General features: G+C 27.1%; 2 protein-coding genes across 5 annotated transcripts in view; one reads left to right on the top strand and one right to left on the bottom strand.

Moving 5' to 3' along the window:
* Positions 1-2595: 2595 nt before the first annotated feature.
* On the top strand, positions 2596-16717 carry Tpi (triose phosphate isomerase). Its single transcript, XM_043045150.3, has 8 exons — positions 2596-2762; positions 2908-3019; positions 4094-4217; positions 8307-8391; positions 10512-10644; positions 12295-12380; positions 14188-14275; positions 16359-16717. Exons 2-8 carry the CDS (start codon positions 2911-2913, stop codon positions 16475-16477), a joined length of 744 nt encoding a protein of 247 aa, XP_042901084.1. The 5' UTR covers positions 2596-2762; positions 2908-2910; the 3' UTR covers positions 16478-16717.
* LOC107438986 (neprilysin-2) overlaps positions 16708-23029 on the bottom strand; it is an 83412-nt gene continuing 77090 nt past the window's right edge. For all 4 annotated transcript variants that reach the window (XM_043045146.3, XM_043045148.3, XM_043045147.3 and 1 more), the window contains 6 exons: positions 22513-22580; positions 22308-22435; positions 21150-21215; positions 20438-20533; positions 19051-19127; positions 16708-16957 (listed from right to left, as the gene is read on the bottom strand). In XM_043045146.3, the coding sequence (XP_042901080.2) occupies positions 16858-16957; positions 19051-19127; positions 20438-20533; positions 21150-21215; positions 22308-22435; positions 22513-22580 (535 nt within the window). In that variant the 3' untranslated portion in view covers positions 16708-16857. The remainder of the gene's footprint in view (positions 16958-19050; positions 19128-20437; positions 20534-21149; positions 21216-22307; positions 22436-22512; positions 22581-23029) is intronic.

Here is a 23029-nt window from a genome sequence, read left to right as displayed (position 1 = left end):
CAATTTGCTTGTAATATCATCTATATTTAACATGAAGAAAGGCTTCTTTTTCTTTTCTTTTATTTTTCTGTTTTTTTTTTAATTATTTTTTTATTTTTACTTCTTTTAAGTTATCTTGGTTGCAATTACGTTTATAACATTATTCTAGCAAAAGGTTTGAACACACATGAAGTTCAATTTATAAACTTCAAATTAACACGAGAAAAAGGGAGAATTATAATCTTAACATGCTAGGAAAATATTTCCCACCTTAACAGAAATTTCATTCCGATTCATTTCATTATTTCCATCAAATGTAAGGTTTCTTTAACCGAATACAGTAGATTAATATAGTTTAATTAATGTATTAAAATAAGCACTTCGTACCTTTTTAACATGAACTAAAAACAAAACATATGAAGAATTAATGCATATAAGTACTGTGATTACTACTTGTCGTTATTAATGTATTAATGTAAATTCGGAGATTGAAAAATGCAGATATATCCCTCAAAAACGAAACCTGAAAGGTTAACCTTCGTGCCATTATGGAACAATGCGTCTTGCGGAGTTCAAGGTAAATCTTATGAGGGTTATTTACGTCGAAATATGGGCGTTGTTCTCTATGCCTCTGTCACAGAATTCCATGTTTGATAAGCAGAAGTTTATAAAGAATTAATGACACTAAACATAATGAAATAGGTTCTATATTGTGATTGGAATATAGATATAAATTTCGTAAAGAAAACGTCAAATATTTATTTCAATGTCAATCCCAGTTCATTAATAATAGTTCGAAGAGCAAGTAAGTCTCATTCTGATACGAAGGCTAATTAATGACTCCATATTCGAACTATTCAATGAAACAAACTGAGACTTGATTCTATTTATAAAATAAGTCAAACTTGATTTGTTACGAGGGATTGCGAAAATTACCGATTTCAGCACAGATGATTGATATTGAAATGTTCTGAAATAGACAGATGCGAAGGCAACATAAAATTTTAAAAATGAATTTCTCACCAGTCCATTTTATTCTGCTTTTAATCATTTTCTTTAAAAAGCATGTTTCTCTGAAAAAAATTAATCAGTAATTTGCCTTTCAAATCATATCCTTATGAAATATTTAAAAGCAAGCCGTAAATAAATAAAAATTTATGATACTTGTCAATATTTTTTGTTTAATATGTATTTTCAGTCAATTATATTATAAGCATAATTTATTGATTTAAAAGCCATAATTTTACAATTGATTTTTCGATTAAAAGTTGGAAAAATACACCTTGTTAATTTATGTAATTAGTAATGATGATAGCTTAAGCATAACTAGTACGTTATTGTTATTTCAAAGGTATTATTATTTTTCTTTTAGGCTTTCTTGATGTAAGGAAAAAACTAACAACAGTAGAATTAAAAAAGATTTTTACGTCTTGTCTGGTTGGTACGTCCTTGTTTTTTTAGAATATTTCTTATTCTTTTTTTATCCTCTCTTTTTTAACTGGTTATGCATATAAATGTTATTTATTTGCATAATTGTTATGATATTTTTTCTTCTTTTTTTTATGTTTTCGGTGTTTATTAATGAAATTCATTTCCATAATGCTGAAAATTTGTATCCCCCCTTTCTTTTCTTGGCAGGAAAAAAAAGGTCATAGAACACTCATTGATTTAATTTTTACTTTATTCTTAAATTGGTGGAATCAATATTAAGTAAAATAATATAAAGAGATTTTAAAATTTTCATCTTTGGCTCTTGACTTTGGATTTCTATCTACATGACCTTTTCTTCCTTGGCAAAACGCCAATTTCTTCGTTTGAAGAGAACGAGTTAACCGTTTCTTTTTTCCCTACCTAGAAGTTTTCTCGCAATTTTTTTTTTAGCTAAATTTAGTTACAAAATCTGCTGAGCAATGCTTTTACATTTTTATAAATTTTTTTTAAAGCAAATTCTTAAAATATATTGTAACTGAAATGTTATGTAATGTAACTGAACTGAAATGCATTGTAACAGGCTGTTTTTGTGATACTATTAAAAAAAAAGTTAAAAGATAAAATTCAAATCCCATAAGCAAACTTACAGCAGTTAAATTTTTAGGATGTTCACTTCAATTTTTTAATATATTTATTTACCTATGGATAATTTATATTATTGCCACTGTAGGTCAGGGAGATGAGAGGAATAAGGTAAACAATCTGAAAATATGTAAGAAGTTACAAGCGTTTTGAGCGTTTGAAAGTCAAGAACTTTGGGCTGAATCTTCTAGCATTTATCTATATTATTTTAAAATGTGTGTAGATATTAAGACAATTTTTAAGTTTCGAGAATATTATCGTCCGCTTGAACCGAAAATCTTTTTATAGTTTCGGTTCTTTAGTAACTTATAACCCATCAATGCTGAAAATTCACAGTCTTCACAAGCCCTTATTTAACGTTATTGTTATCGAATAATTTTAAAATTGTTTACTAATTTAATTTTAGTAGTATTTTAGAAAATTTTTGTGATTTAAAAACAGAAACAAAAAACGCATTTGCCGGTTTACCAAATTCATATTTATTGGCTATTGGATCAGAGGTGTGTTGAAATTCAGCCAATCACGCTAAAATATAAATTTCTCTTTTTCCGGTGGCATCAAGTGAGGGTGACATGTCATTGTGTTGACCTTCGCACGTTTCGGAATTGTCAGTGTTTGGAATCTCCTGAGGGTGACCGAGGCCGATAAGTTTGACAGTCAACTGTATTGAAAATTAAGTTTCTTTCCTTTACTGTGCTATTTAATAAAAAGTGAGAAATCTTTTCCGTTTTCAACTTTCTAAATTACGTTAGAAGGAGAATTCAATTTGTTTCTTTCATTTTAATGTTTTGGTAATTAGGTGATTTTCAATATTACTCCGTAAGTTTTATAAATTATTTTTTTTCATGTTTTCAGGTCATGTCTGACCGAAAATTTTTCGTTGGTGGAAACTGGAAGATGAATGGAAGCAAGAGTAGTATTGATGGAATCGCCAAATTTATGTCATCAGGTCTTGACCCAAACACCGGTAAGTAAAAATTAACATATATTAATCACATCAGAATTTTAGCGATATTGAATATTGGGGAGGGAATATAGCAACCATATCTGTTTAATCGCCTATATTTTTCATGTTTTTTTACTCGATTTTTATGTTATAAGCAATTGAGTTTTAATAATTACAGCAAAAGAGTTGAACCTTGTTTCTTTTCAGCAAATACCCATCTCACTGGATTTTTCAAGGGTGTTTCTGTAAATTCCCCTAGCTAGGAGTCTTACATCATTGATAAATGCTTTTTAATTTCTTTATAACTTACGAATATGTATTTTTTTTATTATAATTTGTTATGAGAAGGCTATTCATAATAATTGTGTTAAATTTTCTTATCAATGTCATATACATATGGCATTGATAATTAGTAACAATATTTTTCAGAATATTAACAAGGTTTAAATGTTTCTCAAACATTTGCTTACATATTATTAGTACGTAATTGGTGTCTAAAATGTCTTATTGCTTAATTGTTTTTATTAATTTAGTTATACTTAAAAATATCATTTGTAACTGCATGCAACAGTATTCACCGGTTTCGAAAATTAGCATTTTGAAATATATTTTTATAAATTAAACTAATAATGATCATACGTATTTCATTGAATTGTGATTCCTATATTCTATCCTGTAGTAGATGACAGTTTGATTTGTGTTGTGAATTGGTATCCAGAACTATTTTTGTGTGACTATAATTTGCATTTTCTTGACTATAATTTGCTCTTAATTTGCATTTTCTTGTTATACATGCCTTCAGAAAAGTTTTTTTAAAATAATAGAATTAATTTATGGGCATAAATTTTGCATTTTCTTTTATTGGTGTGTAATATCAAATGTAATTATGAAAAACCTTAATTTAGATTCTTCAAATAGATTTTTTTTTTTTTAAACCTTGTTTTTTCTTTTCAAGTTGGGAAAATAATCTTAATTTAGTGGAAAAAGACTTAATATTGAAAATTATGTAAATCTTATATTTATGTATTGTTATGTTTAAATTTGTGTCTGTTTGGAGCTTGTATTGGTATTTACATGAATATATTTATTATTTAGAGGTTGTCGTGGGATGTCCTAGTATTTATATGGCTTATGCTGTTTCTAAAATGCCTAACAATGTTAAAGTTGCTTCTCAAAACTGTTATAAAGTTCCAAGTGGAGCATTTACTGGTGAAATTAGGTAATTCATTGGATAAATAATTAGTGTAAAGATCCATCTATCTGTGAATTTATTGTTTGTATCATAATAATATGTATGCTGCAGTTTCTTTGTTGTATCTATATGCAATTTTTACAGTTCTAAATTTGCTGTTTTGATTAATAAGTAATGTGCTATAAAACATTTACTTCGAAAACTCTAGATATCTGTGATTGAACTGTAATAATATTTCAAGTTAACCATTTAAATACCTACTGAAGTAAAAAAGAGTAAACCAAATAACTTTAAATTTGATAAATTCACTACTAAAGAGCATCTAACTACTACTAAGAGCAGTGAAATAAAAATTTAGGTGAAAAAATAAATGTGTGTTTTTAAGAATGTCCCATTTTTTGAAACATTGTCGTTTAGCAGGAGCTTTTTTAACAGTGACATCCAAGATTCAACTGCATTCCAGTACGTATCTTCAGTCGGGACAAGATGGTATCCCTCTTCTTAGAAGTCGAAGGAATAATGAAATAACATTTTGAGAAAAATATGAATTTTTTTAAGCATTAAATAATTATATATTGGTGAGATATTCTACATATTTTCGAGAATGCTTTTAAAAATACCTCAAGAGGAGCATAATTCAATGGAATTATACTCCTCTTGGCGTATTTTAAAAAGCATTCTGGAAAATATGTAGAATATCACGATAAGTATAATTCAATGGAATTATACTCCTCTTGTGGTTTTTCAATTTTGTTGGCTCATCAAATTTCACTTTTTCGATTTTTTTCATAGGTAGTTTACTTTTATTTTATTTTATTTGCACTTGAATCTAGGATTTGATTTCCCATTTTATCTCCTCCAATATTACTTTTAAAAACTATTCTACAAACGTAGAATGAAATAACAGGCGATGAGTTATTTTGCATGTTTTCCATGTCAATTAAAACTTCTGGGTTCATCAGGCTATAACTGACATATATCTAAGTCTTCCAAATCTAAATCAGAAAATGTTTCGAATAAGGCCATTTTTGTGTCATTATTCATCTCTTAGACATGGTGCTACTAAGAGCAAGAAAAATTTCTTGAGACAAATAAATTAAGAAATGCTTTTTTCTCTCTCTCAGTTGGTGACAGCAAATGTACCGTCATGTGGGGCTACTTTGTGCAGGATTTTGCAGTTTTTGAACTTTGACCTGTAAAAAAACTATGTTAATTCAAGCTTTGGTAAAATTTATCGATATTATATTCATAACTGGACTCAGATGAGTGAATTTGATCAATATTGGCATTATTTTTATGTGATATGTACAAATAATAAGTCAAAACATACCTTGCACAAAGTAGCCCCCAAGTGGGGCTACTTTGTGCAGCGATATGAATTCAGTTTAATAATCATGTTTTTAGTAAAATATTGATATAAAATTGTTAAAAAAGTTAATTGTTGACATTTTTAATAACAAAAACATCAACATATGTAAAGATATTAGTTTGAAAATAATTTTCAGCGTTAAAAAACCCATTTTTTATAAAGAATTTTTTCTTAAAAAGAATGTTTATTTCAAAACATTTGAGTTTAAACAAAAGGAAACCATATACATTTTTGAACATTAAAATGGATGAAATTTCAAAAATAATAATTATTACATATTCATTAACATTTATAATGATAAATTTGAACATAACATGCTTGAATGAACATGACAGAACTTGCTCTTCAGTTTCTGTCAAAATCACCTGATGTCCTAGAAAATATATTTTTATGCATTAAATCATTAGATTAATTCATTAGAAAAATCTTTGTAGAAGAAAAATAATAGTTTACCAGCATGTTTCACGTGTTTCTTGTAAATTTTATTATCAATAGTATTTCTGTGGATTTTGTACTTGCGAGAAGCTTCTGCAATCGGCATACCACCAGCAACTGCTTGCAAAGATTGTTGCAACTTTTCTAAAGTGTAATCGCGGTAGTTTCTTGTTCCAGGTATTTTTTTTATAACGTCTGACCATTTTTCTGTCGAAAAAAAAACTAATGAAACTTTTTGCACAAAGTAGCCCCAAAGTGCATTTTTTTTTTCATTTTCCGTTTATTTGTTATACATTTTCAAAATTTTTTAACGCTAGCATGATATAATTGTTTATTAATATATATAAATAAAATATTTTGCATTTACGACAATTGTTTTATCAACGTCTTTGCATTTCACAGCTACAGTTTCCACGCACACTTTCGACGTTCTCGGAAAGTTTTTGACATTTGATAGACAAAACACACTCTGAGATTGTTTTAAAATTCGAAATTTTTTTTATAGTAATAGAGGAGACCTCTATCTTCAAATTCCACACATTTTTATTGTGAAAAAAGCGTAATACTGAATAGCAGCACTTGAAAAGTGCCAAATTTGAATTTGCACTAAGTAGCCACCGCTGCACAAAGTAGCCCCACTTAACAGTATCACGAAAGTAAAATAAATCGCAAGAATCAGAAAGGAAAAACTATTTCTGTCTAGTAGTTTTAATTTCAACAAAAGAAAAACACTCAAAAGAATACATATCTTACATTACTTTCTAAGAATACTGTCACTATTATCAGCTACTTGCAGACTCGTGTCAAAAGAAGTTGATCCTAAACATTTACATTCCCTTTTTTCCATTCATACATCATTATTAACTTAAATAAGTATCATTGTGCAAACTGAATGTAATGCACAACATATGACTCAATGAATCACTTGAAATCTAAAAGTAGAACCCTTGAAATGCCAATGTTCCAGAAATAGAAAGCTTAATTTAGACTAATGTTGACTTTAAGATTTTTAAATATAATTTCCCTTCAAAAAAAATATGCTTTAAAAAAAATCTAATGAGTTGAGAATAATCCTAACAAAGTAAATATTTGTAATAGTAGTAATAAGAATTAAATCCGTAAACACAGATTATTTTTTTCAAAATTGAATATAAATAAGAGGGCAGTGTTTTTAAGGAATGGTAGTTTATTTGTACAAAGAGGGCACATTTATAGGGTTCAAAGGGCAGCAGGGCAGGCTGCCTTGATGCCTGCCCTGCAGGCAGCAACGCTTTGAGAAAATAATGAGAATATAATGCATTTGATGAATATTAATGCAATTAATGAATATAATACCCTCCAACTTATGAGGACTTTGAAAATAATTCTTTCTAGTGGTAGCGAACCAAAGTAGAAATTTTTAAAGCAAATGGATCTGTCATAAAACTTTTATCAGAACTTAAGAATCTAGCCATATGGCCTGCACTTTTATAAGTAATAGTGGACAAGTTACGCTAAAATTAATTTTTTTTAAATATTAAGACATTAATTTTGCTACCGTCTGAAAAGAAGATTTCTGAAACTACGGAAATTCCGTAGCAGTTGGAGGGTATGCATTTGCATTCTAAATTAAATAATTTAAAGACTGGTATATGTGTGCCTTTTTTAGTGTTTGATGTGTAATATTTTTTAAGATTCAATGATATTTAATTAGATATTTTTTACCAAACAGCTATTAAAAATGTTACAGAATAAAAATTATGTAAAGAAATAAATACTTTGGTTATAAGATTAATCATAATCTTTTGTTTGTTCCTCTATCTATTCCTAAAGGAGTTTTAACAAAAATTGTTTTTTAAAAAAAAATTAATAAGGAATGCAAAATTTTAACAGTTATAAAATTATAAACTGTAAAATATTTTTCTAAGTTACTACTTCCGAATAATTAGTTTCTTAACTGGAAAGGGTATGAGCCCCCACATTTTAATAATACTATTACAGCAGTGTGTGTGTTCAAGACAGTCTAAATAAATATGTACATAATATTTTTTATTTAGTACTAAATTTTAAAATATGCAAATATTTATCCTCAATTATTATTTTAAACATTGGTGTGTCAAAAATAAACAAAATGCAATTTTATAAAACTACACGCAATGTTATGTTACTGTGGTATATCGTAAACTTTTTAATTCTAGTGCAAAAGTAGTACTAATATTCTTTTAGTCCTGTTTGGCAATAGTAAAATTTCATTTAAATATAAAGAGCTGTATTTCATTATTCTTTGCTTACCTATGACATTATAGTTAAAATTTTATTTAATATTTTTTTAGCCCTGCCATGATTAAAGATATTGGATCTGAATGGGTTATATTAGGCCACTCAGAGAGAAGGAATGTATTTGGAGAAACTGATGCGGTAAACTGTTTAGTTTATAATCTTGCAACTATTCTTTTTATTACATTATTAACAGTATTAATGCAAAATATGCATATAAATTTAACTTTTATTATATTTTAACTAAATAAAGTAAAAATCATAAAGCACATTGTGTTAGTTTTAAAACTATTTTTAAAATTTGTATCTATTATGTATTTAATATATATTTTTTAAGTAATAAAAATTTCTTATTATAAACCTAACTTTTTTTCCTTTAACTTTTTTTCCATAATTTTAAAGCTGATACATACTGATCTCGAACTTCCTGAACTAAAGAATAATTATATTTTCTTTTTATGCTTTTACCTAGTAAAAGCATACAGTAACACAAATCTTTGTTTTTAAGAAACCTTTTTAATTTATATATTGTGCGTATTGATTTTCAATTTAGCTTAGGAATAAATGGAGTATAATGAGCTAATTAGGAATATAATGAGCTGTTTTAGGCACACATTTAGTATAATTTAACAATTCTAATGTCATGCTGGTGTCTGGGTTGACATAAGTGTTAACATAGTATATATAATAACATACATACATGCATTCTATCAATTGTTTAAGTTACTTTTTAGAAACTAAAGGGAATTGTGTAAATAGTTAATTAGCTGCTACAAGTTTTTTACTTAATTTCAGAAAGTCATTTCAACACAAGCTCTTTATTTTTTTGCTTGATATAATATACTAAATATAATATATAACATAATATAATAAATAATTTTGGTTTAATTTTATTTATTAGAATATAACCAAGTTTAAATTTTAGGTAAATTAATTTTATAACTTAGATTTTTAAAATAGCTTTCAAAATACTTGGAATTTAAATTTGATAGCAAGGTTAAAAAAAAAAAAACACATTTCTGGGAATAAATTAAATCAAAGCATACTAAAAAATATTAATTAGTTATAAAAGCACTCCTGCAACAGTTTTTTTTTGTCCACAATAATTATGGGGTTTTACCATTTAGTTACCAAGGGCTTCATGATAGCAATATACAAGGTGTCTTATTAAGTTCTCATAGTATTTATTTGATAACTAGCTAAATACCTGTTCTTCGTAGTCACTGTGAAAATATCACTTTCCTGGTTCTTCCACTAAGTTTTTCAATTAAAGGTAAAATAATTTCTTTTTTTATTCATATTAGTTGCCATTCCTGGTGCCATTACTTAATTAAATTAAGCAAAAAAGTTTTTGAAGTTTATCCGAACTGAAAAGAGATTAACGGTATTTAACATCACTTAGCATGATGCTATTGCTCAGGACAAATCATAATTGTCAACATTTATCATTATCAAGTAATTTTCTCCGGTACATATTTCATTCAAAGGACCGTAAGACACTTATTTCCACAGTATTAGTATTAAAATTGCTTAGTATTGGTGCATTATCAATATAATATACTTTATTCCTATATTATTATGTTTGGTATTAATTACATGACCCTTCAAAATTTGAGTTTTGTGCAAAATATATTAATCAGTGGTAGAAAGTTAAAAGATAACTTCGATGATTCTACATTCTACATAAAATTTAGTAAACTGTGTTATTTAGTATTTTATTAGTTTTTCAAGTATTTAAAAAAGTTAGTCATTACTAACATGATTTTATAACGTTTTTCAATTTTGAGTTGGAGTTTAATGTTTGTGATATCTTGTGCTTGATTTTGGTATGGATCATAATGATTATGAGGAGTAATTATAATTAAATACATATTTTATGTTACAACTTGTATTGATGTTGCATTTTCTATTATAAAAGACACAGTTTGTGCTTTTCATTTTAGCAATTATTAATTAGTTGTAATGTTTTGTCTTTTATATGCCTGATTAGACCTTACTTTTAAATCCAAAATAAGTGATACTTCTTTAAAATACATGAAATTGTAGATACTCATAAACTTTAATTTCTTTATTTCTTGCATATTTAGAGTATATTTCTGCGTCCACATGCTTCTCTAAATTACATAGAGTAATTGATGCTTAGAAATTTTAATTCAAGGTTTGGTGTAATATTAACTCCTCATTTATTAAGCTCTTTGTTTAACATCCTGTAATAAATTTTAATCATGCATAAAACTTAAAAATTCTCGTAATAATTTCAGTTAATTGCCGAAAAAACTGCACATGCGTTAGCTGAAGGATTGAAAGTTATTGCTTGTGTTGGTGAACTTCTAGAAGAAAGAGAATCTGGTAAAACTCAAGAAGTTGTTTTCAAGCAGACTAAAGCAATTGCAGGTATGAGTAGAATTATTATTATTTATTTATTTTTGTAACCATGCATTGTATTTGCAAGAAAAGTCTTAAGCTTATTACGAAAAATATGCTTGCCTCAATTTTATTAAAAGTTGTAAGCTCTGAAGAATACAAGTGCAAAATTTTGAATTATATGCTGTTGAGGCTTGTATCACTTAAAAATTGTTTATTATTTTTGTGGAATGTTTTAAAGTTTTATGTATTTTTCCATTCTTTAGTTTAATGATAAAGGAGAAATAAATTTACTTGTAATGCCAAAATATGTTAATTTTTATATATTGTAACCATTTAAATTTATTTTCTTGCGAAGAATAAATAATTTTTTTAAAGCTTCTGAGCAGAAGTTCAGACTAAGCAGTTGTCACTATGATATGCTTATACAGCCTGTTTTGAAACAAAATGTCAGTAAAGCAAGAACTTATATCAGTGTTCATTATTGAAATCTGCATGTGGAAATAATAACATGAGTATTTCTTTGCATTAACAATCATGCAAATTTTCTTTCAGTCTTCAAACTTTAAAGAGATTATGAACGTAGTTGTAATAAAGTGATTGACTTGACCTCGTCCAAAAATGACATTTACTTTAAATTTTTAACAAAACTAAAAAAAAACGTAGCAATTTTTACTGAAATTAACTGTTATCCTTCTCTACGGTTGGATTTCTTTACTTATATTAAGGATATCCGTGCACCTGGAAAGTCATGAATTTCAGTATTGAACAAAATTTGTCATGAAATGTCATGATTTTAACTATTTTTTTAAAGAAAATCATGGAAGTCTGAAAAATCTAATTTTTAAAATGGAATTTAAAAATACCCCCTCCCCATTTCATGGTATTCCGAATCTTTAAATTTGTAATAAAATCTCCACTCACTGTCATATTTTATTAAAATATAAATTGTTTTTATCATGTTCTTTAAAAGTTATGGTGTTCTTTCAAAAAAAAGAAAGAAAAAACATTTCAAGAGCGAATTATCTTTTAAACTTCTGTGGCTTCAGAATTTTTGTTATTTTTTTGTTTTATCAATTTAAAATTCTAGCTGAAGCAAGCCAGTCATTGGCGAATTTTTTTAATTCTGAAATGAGAGCAGAAAAATCAGGAGTATTCTTTCCTTTGGGATGAACAAGAAAAGTATATTTAGAATATAATTCTTCTGTAAAAATTTTTTTGCTTTTGTATTTTTTTCAGCTATTTTATTGCTTTAACTCTTTCTTTACTCTGTTTCTTTTTAAATTTAAAATCTTTAAATAAGAAGATGCAGAGTATAACAGTTTTGGTTATACATTTCATTTCAATTTATGTTATTATAATTCTTTTTTACAATTCTTGTTGTGTTTTTGTCGGAGAAAATAGTAACTTCGATAAGTCTTGAAAAATTCTAGAAATTAGTCGTGAAAAGTCATGAATTGGAGAATCTAAAATGTAGCAGATACCCTGTATATTGGAACATATGTGGCCCCAATAATTTCTCAAATTTATTGCTTTGCTCCTAAGGCACAAAAAAGTTAGAGACCCCTAGTTTAGACTGTTGAAATTTAATTTTTAGTGAATTCAACAATTTTTTTATGTTGCCTGATATGATTTAGTACTTTTGTTTTAAATGAGCTCTAATTGTTTATTATATTTCAGACAAAGTAAGTGATTGGAGTAAAGTAGTTATTGCTTATGAGCCAGTCTGGGCCATTGGAACTGGAAAAACAGCATCCCCAGAACAAGTAGGTTTTAATTATTTTTTTTAAATTGTAGATTAGGTAGTTCTTCCTATGTTTATTTTTATTATGTCTTGTCTTATATTTGCTGTAGTTATTTTATAATTTATAAAATGTAGTAATTTTATAATTATAAGGTTTTCAAACTAATTGATGTTTATATACCAGCTTTTTAAAATATGTAATATTATGTAAAAACTGATATTACTCCTCAACAATTTTTAAATCACCTTCTTGTCCTCCCGATTAAGAGAAACTCATAAAAATCTTGCTAGTTGAGAATAATCCTAACAAATTAAACATTTGTAATAGTAATCAAAATTAAACATATAAACACATATAATTTTACCAGTGGGTAATTATTTTTGAAACAATGAATTAATTTTTTTTAAGGAAAAACAATATGAATAAAAAGCTTACAGTGTTTTTAAGGGATGGTGACTTATTTTTACAAAAAGGGCATATCAAAGGTCAGACAGGGCAGGTTTCCCATCAAAAACGCTGAGGGAAGTACACTGTTTTCACGTATTCGTAGATATTGTAAATACCACCTATTATTCATTAAGTTTGAATAGCAGTTGAAACTAACTAACCCAAATCTAAAAATATTTTGACAACTCTTAGTTTTTTAAAACCTTTTTTGTATGTAGCTTTTAATAAATTATACCAGGGTGCGTAGCGTTTGTAAAAAGTACTTAAAGGTGCTTTTTGGGAGATTTCGTCTTTAAAAGCTTTTAAAGGTGCTTTTTTCAGCTGCCGTTTTTAAAAAGTGCTATTTTGTCATGAATATTTTTTTTTCCTTCAGTGATATCTGGCGGATCCCCTGCATTTCATGAAAAATGGGGGGTTTGCTACGTAATCATTCACACGGGCTGCATGTCGTACCCACGTTATGACTTGCGCATGCGCGCACACTCGAAACTGAAACCCGAGTGCTCCAATTCGGATAGAGTCAGATCCTTATTAAATGTTTTTCTTTTTAATTTATAATTTTATTCTTGTTTATTTTATTTTACTTCTAGCACTTTTTTGATGTAGGGGGTAAGGGTACTTTTGTTCTGAGTTCAGAGTCAAGTTGAATTCACTCGGTGAAGTGGGAAACTACTGATTGTTTCAATTTACGTCCGTTTCTAATTTACGTCCGTTCAAATTACGTCCGTTACACCCTGTATACTCTTTATTGAAATTTGAATTGTAGTGACAAAATAATTTCAAATTTTTTTTCTCCCTAAGCTTCTTTGCAAAGGCCTCTGGTCAGGTTTCAAACTAAAAAACGGTAGACTTTAAATAATTGAAAAGAGAAGTCAAAAAATTAATTGAAAATTTTTTTTGACTTATGCAGAATTAATCCTCATTTGATTCTTGTTCAAACAGAGCTAAATTATGTTTATTCAACCATCCAAGTGTTAAGTCCCTGAGTAAAATTGTACAGAAATTTCTTGTTATCCATTCGTCCTATTAAATAGCATGGAAATTTTTTTTCCCCCTTCTCTTTTTTGCTGGAAAGCTTGCAGTTAAAAGTTTAGAAAAAGCAAGAGCTAATGCTCAGAGGGTTAAATGCTGTTTGAATTAGACTGTTTTATGCTTAACTTTTCATTGACATGCATCTTGATTGTCGCATATATTTTTACCTGTTGCTTTCTTCTATTCTACATTTCTATGTATTTTGTTTCTTATTGATCTCATATATTTAAAAAATAGATGATAATAAGCTTGATTAAAGTTTTCGGATAAGAAAAGGTTAAAGTAGCATTATAAGATACATATATTTATTTTTAGAAACAATAAAGATAAATTTTTTTTCTTTCCACAGGCTCAAGAAGTTCATGAGCAGTTAAGGCAGTGGCTAAAACAAAATGTATCTGCTGATGTAGCAAATAGCACAAGAATTATTTATGGTGGTATGTACCTTTCTTTTTTTCCCCGAAGGTTTATTTACTGTTAAATAATGTTCCTGTTTCTCTTCTTTAATATTTTTTTTCATAGATAATTGAACAAGTTAGAGTAGAATAATCTGCTGCATATTATTTCTTATAAATATATTTTAAGTAAAACTCATCAGGCATTTCATTATTAAGTGTACTGGTTTCCAGTTATAGACTTGTTAACTTAGCTTTTCAAATTTACGAATCTTGAATTGTACTGCAGCCTCTTAATGAAATTTCACTTTAGTTGTGACTTTTGCCTTCTGACTGTTCCAGTGTATGCTTTGCTAAAAAATTTCACTAAACTCGATACTCTTGAAAAATGATTTATGCTAGCATTTTAAATTACAGTGTTCCATGAATAGCTATCAAAAGATTAGTTAATACTTTTCCATTTTGCTGGCATAGATAACTTCGGCAGTTTTATTATTTTTTTTAAACAAAAAAAAGTCTCGACTTCAAAAAAAGTTTAATTTACCTGCACCTGACAACTTTGCCACCCACGCTATAAAATGGAAAAGCACTGATTAATAAGGGCAAAAATATAGTTAATATTTTATTTCTTTATTTAAAATGAATTTATAAATAGACAAAATAATGGAAACTGATAAAAGAATTTTGTATTTCTCAAGAAATACTTAAAGAATCTTTTTATAACTTAAGTGTCAAGATTATGAGATTTCTTATACTATTTATTCAATGAAGTTTAAAGTTTTTAGAGGTTTGAGGTACTGACAGTAAATTACAAAGGAAATTAGTGTGTTTAAACACCCTATGGCAAAAAAATGTAGCAATAAATTTGTAACACTTATTTTGGCTATTATATGCAATACTTGCACAAAATTTCGTACGCCTTGCTTAAGTATTTATGGATGTATGGAAATTTTTAATAAAACATTTTGTCTTAAGTTTTTTTTTTGTTGTTGTTATAACTATAAAAATATTCGAACAAAATTTTTAGAGCAGTTTAAAAGTAATTACACAATTATTGCTATAAAATTTGTGAAGAATTAATTTAAAATTGCACAAGATATGAGTAATTAAAGTAGCTCTTTTATATTGTGCATGCTTGGGAAAATTTAGAATTTTTTTTCGCAATTCTTTAGAAAATCATATTTGCCAACTAATAAAAAGTACGATTTCAATATCTTAAAACATTAAAAAGTTTCAAGCAATTTTCTGAGTAGTTTTTGTTCTTTTTAAAAGTAACTCAAAATGATAAGAGGTTTTCCACAAATTTTATTTTGTACTATTAAATAAGATTTATAAAAAATGACACTGACATTGTTGGGGATAATCCCTGTAAAAAATTTTTTTTGTATTTTCTTTCCTTATACAATCATATTTCGCTGTATGAACCTTTATTGTAAGGTATTATCATTGGTATCATTGGTTATTTAATTTGTCTTATGTAAAAAATATTTGTAGAAAACTCCCTTATCATTTTGAGTTTCTTTTAAAATTTACAAAAACTACGTAGAAAATTGCTTTGAACTTTTTAAATTTTTAAGATATTCAAATTGAATTTTTTTATTAGTTGCCAAATGCCTCTTTGCCTCTACGAAGTGAAGAAATTTTTTAAAATTTTTCCCGTGTATGCACAGTATAAAAGAACAACTTTAATTACTCATATCTTGCACAATTTTGTTCAACTATTGAATATTTTTAAAGTTATAGCAAATAAATGTATGACAAAAAAGTTATTTTTAAAAATCTCCATTATTTAAGCTAAGCTTACAAAATTTTATGCAATTATTGCATGCAATAACCAAAATAATTTCTACAAGTTAGAAACTTATTGTTCAATTTTTTAGCATAGGTTGTTCAAAATGTTTAATTTATTGTCAATCCCTCAAACCTCTAAACTTCATCTGATATGTATGAACAATCGCATGATCTAATTACTTTTGAAGTTATAAAATTATTCTTTGAGTATTTCTTGAGAGATGTAGAAAATGTATAAGCATAGAAATGTTACCATTATTTTGTCAACCCCTATAAATCGTTTTGATTATGTTATATTTTTCTGTATAAATTGTGTTGAATTTTGTGTTTACAGGATCTGTCACACCTGCAAATTGTAAAGAATTAGCTAAGAAACCAGACCTTGATGGATTTTTAGTTGGTGGAGCATCACTAAAACCAGACTTTGTTGAAATTATAAATGCTAGGAAGTAATTTTTTTTAAAAATTTTACAAATATGTGTGCCATCTATTCGAGTATTAATGTTAAAAGAATGACTTGAACTATATACATACCAGTGGAAAGTTTTTAAAATCTGACAATTCATTCCAAATCTAGTGCAATAGTTACTGTATTGAAAATTTTTTGTTGGTAAAACCAAAAATGGTATTTTTATGAAATGTTCCTATTGTTTTATGCTTTCATCTAAATTAAAAAGTGAATATGAACTGGTATTTTTTAATTTTATTACAAAAAGACAAACAAGTAACTGTACAAATGTAAAAACAATTTTAGTCTTTGCTCACTCTTTTACCACCCTAAAACTCACACCTCAAATAAATTATTCTTAAATTTTCAATCTCACTGGAACATTTTACCAAACTTGGCACTTCTTATGAGGATTCATATTAGATCCGGCAGGGCAGTCAAATTCTTTGGAAAATTCTTTTAAGTTGGACATCGGGCCTATTACTCTGAAATATAAAATTGATTTTTAAGAACAAATTAGTTGAAATATGTCAGGGTTACTTTTTAATATCACTTCTCTAATTTTTATGAAAAATAGTCCAGATAAAAGTAAAAACTAGTAATCAGATGACTTAATAAGTTTAGCTTTACTTTTTATGATACAATGTGCATAATAGAAGCTGTTCTTGTAGAGTGCACAAAAGATAAAGGACTGACCTGCATAACTTTTGCTCTAATAATCGAATCTTCACGTTCTAGGGCTCAGTCTCAATGGTTTGAGATGGGCACCTCAAATAGTGCAAATTATGTTTTAAGTTATGAAATAAGACATAGAAATGTACCTTTTTTTTGGTTTTCTGGCCTCATAAGCTGCCACCTGGGAAATAGGTCTCAATAGTTTAATCGAGAGCTGTCCTTAGTTTGAGCTACTTAATGTTAATTTTGTTTTTTTGAATGCATCTCTAGAAATTTTTGCACACAATTATAAAATTAGTTTAGCCAAAGATAATTCCGTGCAAAAAATAACATTTAGCTTATTGTTTTTTATTTAATGATAGTCAAAAAAATTTGTAATGTAAAAATACAATGTTAAATTACTTACTTTAAAATGATGTTAAAGTAAAAAATTTGAGCGAAATCAGTTGAATAGTTCCTAAGAAATCTAATTTCTCAGGAGCTATTCAACGAATTTTGTAATGTAAAATTACATTCTTTAAATTGATGCCGAAATTTTCTTACTTATTATTAAATAAAATATTTTTTGTATGGAATTATATTTGGATCAGGAAATTTTACAATTATATGCAAAAAAAATTTCAATTGTCTTAAAAAATTCTCAAGCTACAGCAAAATTTGCAAGAAGTAACATTGACATTAAGGGGTCCAAACTTTAGACCACTCACCTGACTAAACTATTGGGACCATGTTACCCATATTGCGACTCTCCCCTACATTTTGGAGCCAGAAATGCCGATCCCCCAAAATAAAAGATAACTCAGAGAAACTATGTTTTTGATTTTGTAACTTAAAATATCATCTGCACTATTTGAGAATAACCCCTCAAACCATTAAGATTGAGTCCTAAAATGTGAAGATCCTATTATTAGATCAAAAGTTATTTGTTGTTTTCCGTTTATTTTATTGCCCACTGTAATAGTTTTTTTAATAAAGCCATTTTTGCAGCATTCTTAGTTTACCACAGTTAAGAAATAAGACATAAAAACGTACTTTTTTAAAGAGTTTTTAAAATAAGTTAAAATTTTTATTTTTATAGTTAAGCATTCTGGAAATAAAAATTCTACTTTTAATGTAATTACAGAAATTTATACTAGTTCATTAATAAATTTAGGTATCTAATTATTCTGAAAACTATTAAAACTGTATTTTCATCACATACTTTACAAGAGAAGTTTATATTATAAATGTGAGTAATAAAATTAGAAATTTTTCTTGGAAAAACAATGAGTTAATTGAAGGCATCCATAAGCAGTTCCCTGTTAAAATTAGTTTCGAGAGTGCCCAACTATGGAAATAAAAAACTCATATTGTTTTAGCGGTACGATAGTTTTTGCTGCAGGCAGGAATTCTTGTGGAATGCACTCAATTCTTTTTGGCATCAAGATCTTTTTTTCCCCTCGAGTAAAATTTTTTGTTCACATTTATGACATAATAGTTTTCAAAATAATTAAAAATCAAATTCTATAAATAAGCTTGCTTAAATATTTGCACTTTAATTTCTACTATTATACTAAACTTGAGCATTTCTGCAAACTGCCAGTTTGTTGGATAGGAAGGTCATAAAGTTTAGGGTTTACAATTTAGAAACCAATAACATGATGGTAGTAATATAGTCAGCATTGCACACCTGTAGTTTTTACTTCCTGGTAATCATCAATCTGAAACTGGATTTGTTCCAAGCTGTCATAGCTTAGATCTTTAACCACTGAGCCAATAAATATATAAAATAAAACACTTAAAAATTATTTTAACTATAACTATCTTACAATTTTATATAAATACTATTTTAAATCATTTTTAATAACGACAATGAGTTGATTATGTGTAATTTTATAAGAAATATTGCTGGAAAATATTTTACCTGAATTCAGGTGGACTATGAGATCCAGATATTATCCTTAACTTCAAAACTTCTGGTCTATATTTTCCACACCAAACCTAATTTTATTAAAAAAATATTAAAGATAGAACAGATATTTCTTTTTACAGTTAACTCTTGATTATCTGGTAATTTGTTTTTTTATAACTATAAAAAAATCTACACAATGAAATAAATTCGTCTATTAAAGTTACTTTCAGTGTTGTTGTTAAATGATATCAGATCAATAGCAAAATAATACAGTGGAGTCACACTGCTTCATCTTAAATCATTCTAAACAATGCCATAAAAATGGAGTGTGACCTAAAATGACAAATTTTTTAAGCTTGCGACTTTAGAATGCATAGAAATCAATTATATGGTCTTTTTGGTTGATTTCTGAAGTCTGGTTTGCTTTTTTACAATTAAATTTTCACACCGGGTACAATTTAATTGTTCAATTGCAAGTGTGAAAAATTGGCTCTCATTCTAAATAAAATCTCTGAAAACATTTTGATTTACTTCATTTTTTACTGTTTTGAAGTTCTTTGTTCATGTGTCACATGGCTTAGTATTGCAGATAATCAGGAGCTTTCTAAATTAGTTTCATGACAAGTTTAACATGCTAAAATTCTGAAATTACCGTACATCTCAATATATGAATCAACTTTTCAAACTCCTAAAATTTGATGAAAATGAGGTTGACTTATACAATGGTAATAAAGTCAGACATTGATTTTGAAATATCAATGCATTATAAACAATGAGATAGATATGAAAAGCTCTGTATCAATTTACTCTTTTCAAAAACTTTATTATTTACAATTAATTTTGCATTTCCTTTCATATTTTCTTTACATATAAACGTTAATTAGAAAGAACATTTTAAATTATGTTCAAAAAAGAGAAAGGTTGAGATAATTTGCTCAAGAATATTTTTTAAAAAAATATAACACAATGAAATCTCTTAAAACATACATTCAGCTACAAACTTAAATTGCTGAATCTCACAAAAATCATTTTTTACCTTCATCCAAAGAATTGAAATTTCACACTTTTTAAAAGTTTTTAGAGTATCATTATTTGAGGACGAATGCATCAGATCCAGAGAGAATAATTCAAAATATATTTAGCTTGAGAAGATTTTGTAGACTTAATAGTTTTTATGTTTTTTTAAATATAAAAATTTTCATATTTGGTTTTTTTTCAGCAGTCACTTATATATTCGTCATACCGGATAAATAATCGAAAATAGGGGATCGATTTTTGCACTGAAATAAGCAGTATTTAGATTAATATTATAGTATGAAGTATAATATTCCAATAAATATTCCTTTTATATCAGTGAAATAATTTTTAATAGATACTAAAAGAAATGATTTATACTCACATTAGCTGCACTAATCCAAAAAAGTTGACTAGGTGTATATTTTAATCCAGGTAATTTTTTTTCTGCACCATTATCTCTTACCCAAGAATTATATGCCTGAAAATAAAATGATCTCATACATTTTAAATCTTTGATATTGAATAATAATTATAATTAAAATTTATCTTTGTAAAATATTCAGCGATGAGCTAAAAGTGTTTTCACTTTCAAAGAAGTTTTTTTTTTATCAAGTTAACAGACAAATCTTTGATCATGGCGAATTTACTCTATAATATTTGAGGGAATATACTCTGTTTTTATTATATTTAAAAATTCTAAAGACTGTGTATGGGATTTTAATTTTAAAAAATCATGCTATCTTAACAAGATGTATAATTTACTTTCTTATTTTCACACAAAATACAAATCGCCACTAAAATTAATTTTTAGCCTAAAAATGTTCCTTGGCTTATATTTTCTTAAAATATTTTTTGTAAAGCTGGAAATAGAATACTAATGCTATAATTTAAGCAAACAATTATCTAAATAACTTCTGTAAACATTATCTCAACATATTTGAAAGCTAATGATAGTGTTTTTTAATATTTCCAAAAAATAGAAGTTTCAGTTTAAATTACGGAATTTTGCTTCATTCGATTCTTTTAATTCCTCAATTCAAAGGTGTATTATCCATAAATCGCCAAGAGATTATGCTTATAAAATGTTTTCTCACCAAATATGCTTCTTTCAGTCCTCCATTATCTGCAATATTCTCTCCTTGAGTATTGATTCCATTTAGCTGGAGTGAAAAATTTTAAATGTTAAAAAATATTAATGCACAACTAACTATTTCTCAAGCAATACACGATAGGAAGGGATAAAAAAGAATGAACTGTACATAATTGCTGTGCTGGAAAGTTGTGTTGTATCAAGTAATAAATTTTCTAAATATTACCCATATCTTATCATTGATTTTAAAATTTTGTCTTGCTTCTTCTAATTTAATTTTATAGTATACATATTTATAATAGTATATAAAATGATTCTATCTGGTATTATACTATTTGGCATTTATAGTATAATTTTTTGGTACATAATACAACTTTTTCAATATTTTTCATTTGCTTGGAAACTTAATTTAAAAAAATTAAAACTAAGACATCTACACAGGGTGTTTGGTAATTAATATTTTAAATACATTATTTTAGAATTCTTGTCGCAAAGGAAGTAAAAAAAAGAAGAAAAAAAAATGCACATTAGAGGTCATAAATTAATAAGCCAGAAAAAGAAACATTAGGAAAATATGATTTATCACTTTTGACAAAAGATTTTTTTTTTGTTAGATCTTTTGATAATGGTTATACACAAAATAAGTTAATAAATTTCATATTTTATTAAAACTTATTTTATAGTAAAAAAAAGAAAAAATTAGCTTATAAAAAAAAAAAAAAAAAAAGAAACCATTAAAACTCCTTTGAGTGACTGATTTTATTATTTGAGTTAGATATTAAAATTCACCCTTTATATCTGTTTTCTTTCAAATAATTAAGTTTAGACGTTTATTGCAAATGTTCACTTTATTTGCCTGTTTCTAAAACAAAATATAATATTTAGTTTTAACAAACTCGCCAATGGACAGTAATTTTGCAAAAGATCAAGTTGAAAAACAGCGGGAAAAAAATGTGATGCAAAATTTCCAAATCTTTAGAGAAACCGGACATAAGGGCAACTTAGCAGGAACTTTGGTTGGTTGTGATGTGCATCTATGGCAAAAGATACTTTAATACCTTGATGAAATTTTAAAACTGTTAAACTTTCTTCGTTAAGCAGTTTATGATTAAGATATGTTGCATCTGATAATTTTTGCACTTAAAAAAGAAAGGTATTTTACGTTTTGTCCATTGTCAGCAGTATAATTTCCATATTGGTGAATAATACATTTTGCTTTTTCCTTAAAGCGCTCATCAGTAGTATGATCCCACCAATTTTTGTTGTTGCCATCCTTATCAAATTGTCTACCTAAATAAAATAAAAAAATAATGATAATTGCAATGTTGTTTTAAAAACCTGAAATACTGAATTTCAAATTCATTTACCTCTATCATCAAATCCATGTGTAATTTCATGTCCAATAACATAACCGATGCCGCCAAAGTTCATATAACTGAAAAAATAAAACGAACAATTATTAAAAACAATTTTCTTGCTCAAATGGAATGTGTTATTTTTGCATATAATAACGATGAATTATGAAATCTCCTTATGTTATAAATAGCTGTGTACATTTTAATGAAGCACCATCACTGCACAGTCATTGAAAAGTGGACTTAAGCAGCTGTTGAAAGAGATTAAAGAACTAAATGAAATTTTGGAAAACTAAACTGAGAGGTATTATATCGCATTTTATCATACACAATACAGTTTCTAGTATATCATTATGCATGTTGTATACAGTTTGTTGTGGTATAAGACTGGGTAATGGGGTGAAACTGAATGTTCCTGGATAACATTTTACTGGTTAAGAAGAAGCTGACATATTGGCGTATTGTTGTAGTTGAATTCATGTCGTTTGTGTAAATAAGTATGTTTTACAGTGCCAACTCTCTAATGTTC

The sequence above is a fragment of the Parasteatoda tepidariorum genome, chromosome 3, assembly GCF_982258835.1.
Source record: "Parasteatoda tepidariorum strain Cologne lab strain chromosome 3, Ptep-v5.0, whole genome shotgun sequence".
In the NCBI taxonomy this organism is placed as follows: Eukaryota; Metazoa; Arthropoda; class Arachnida; order Araneae; family Theridiidae; genus Parasteatoda; species Parasteatoda tepidariorum.
The sequence above is the reverse complement of the archived record's forward strand: the minus strand, read 5'-3'. Positions and strand labels throughout refer to the sequence as shown.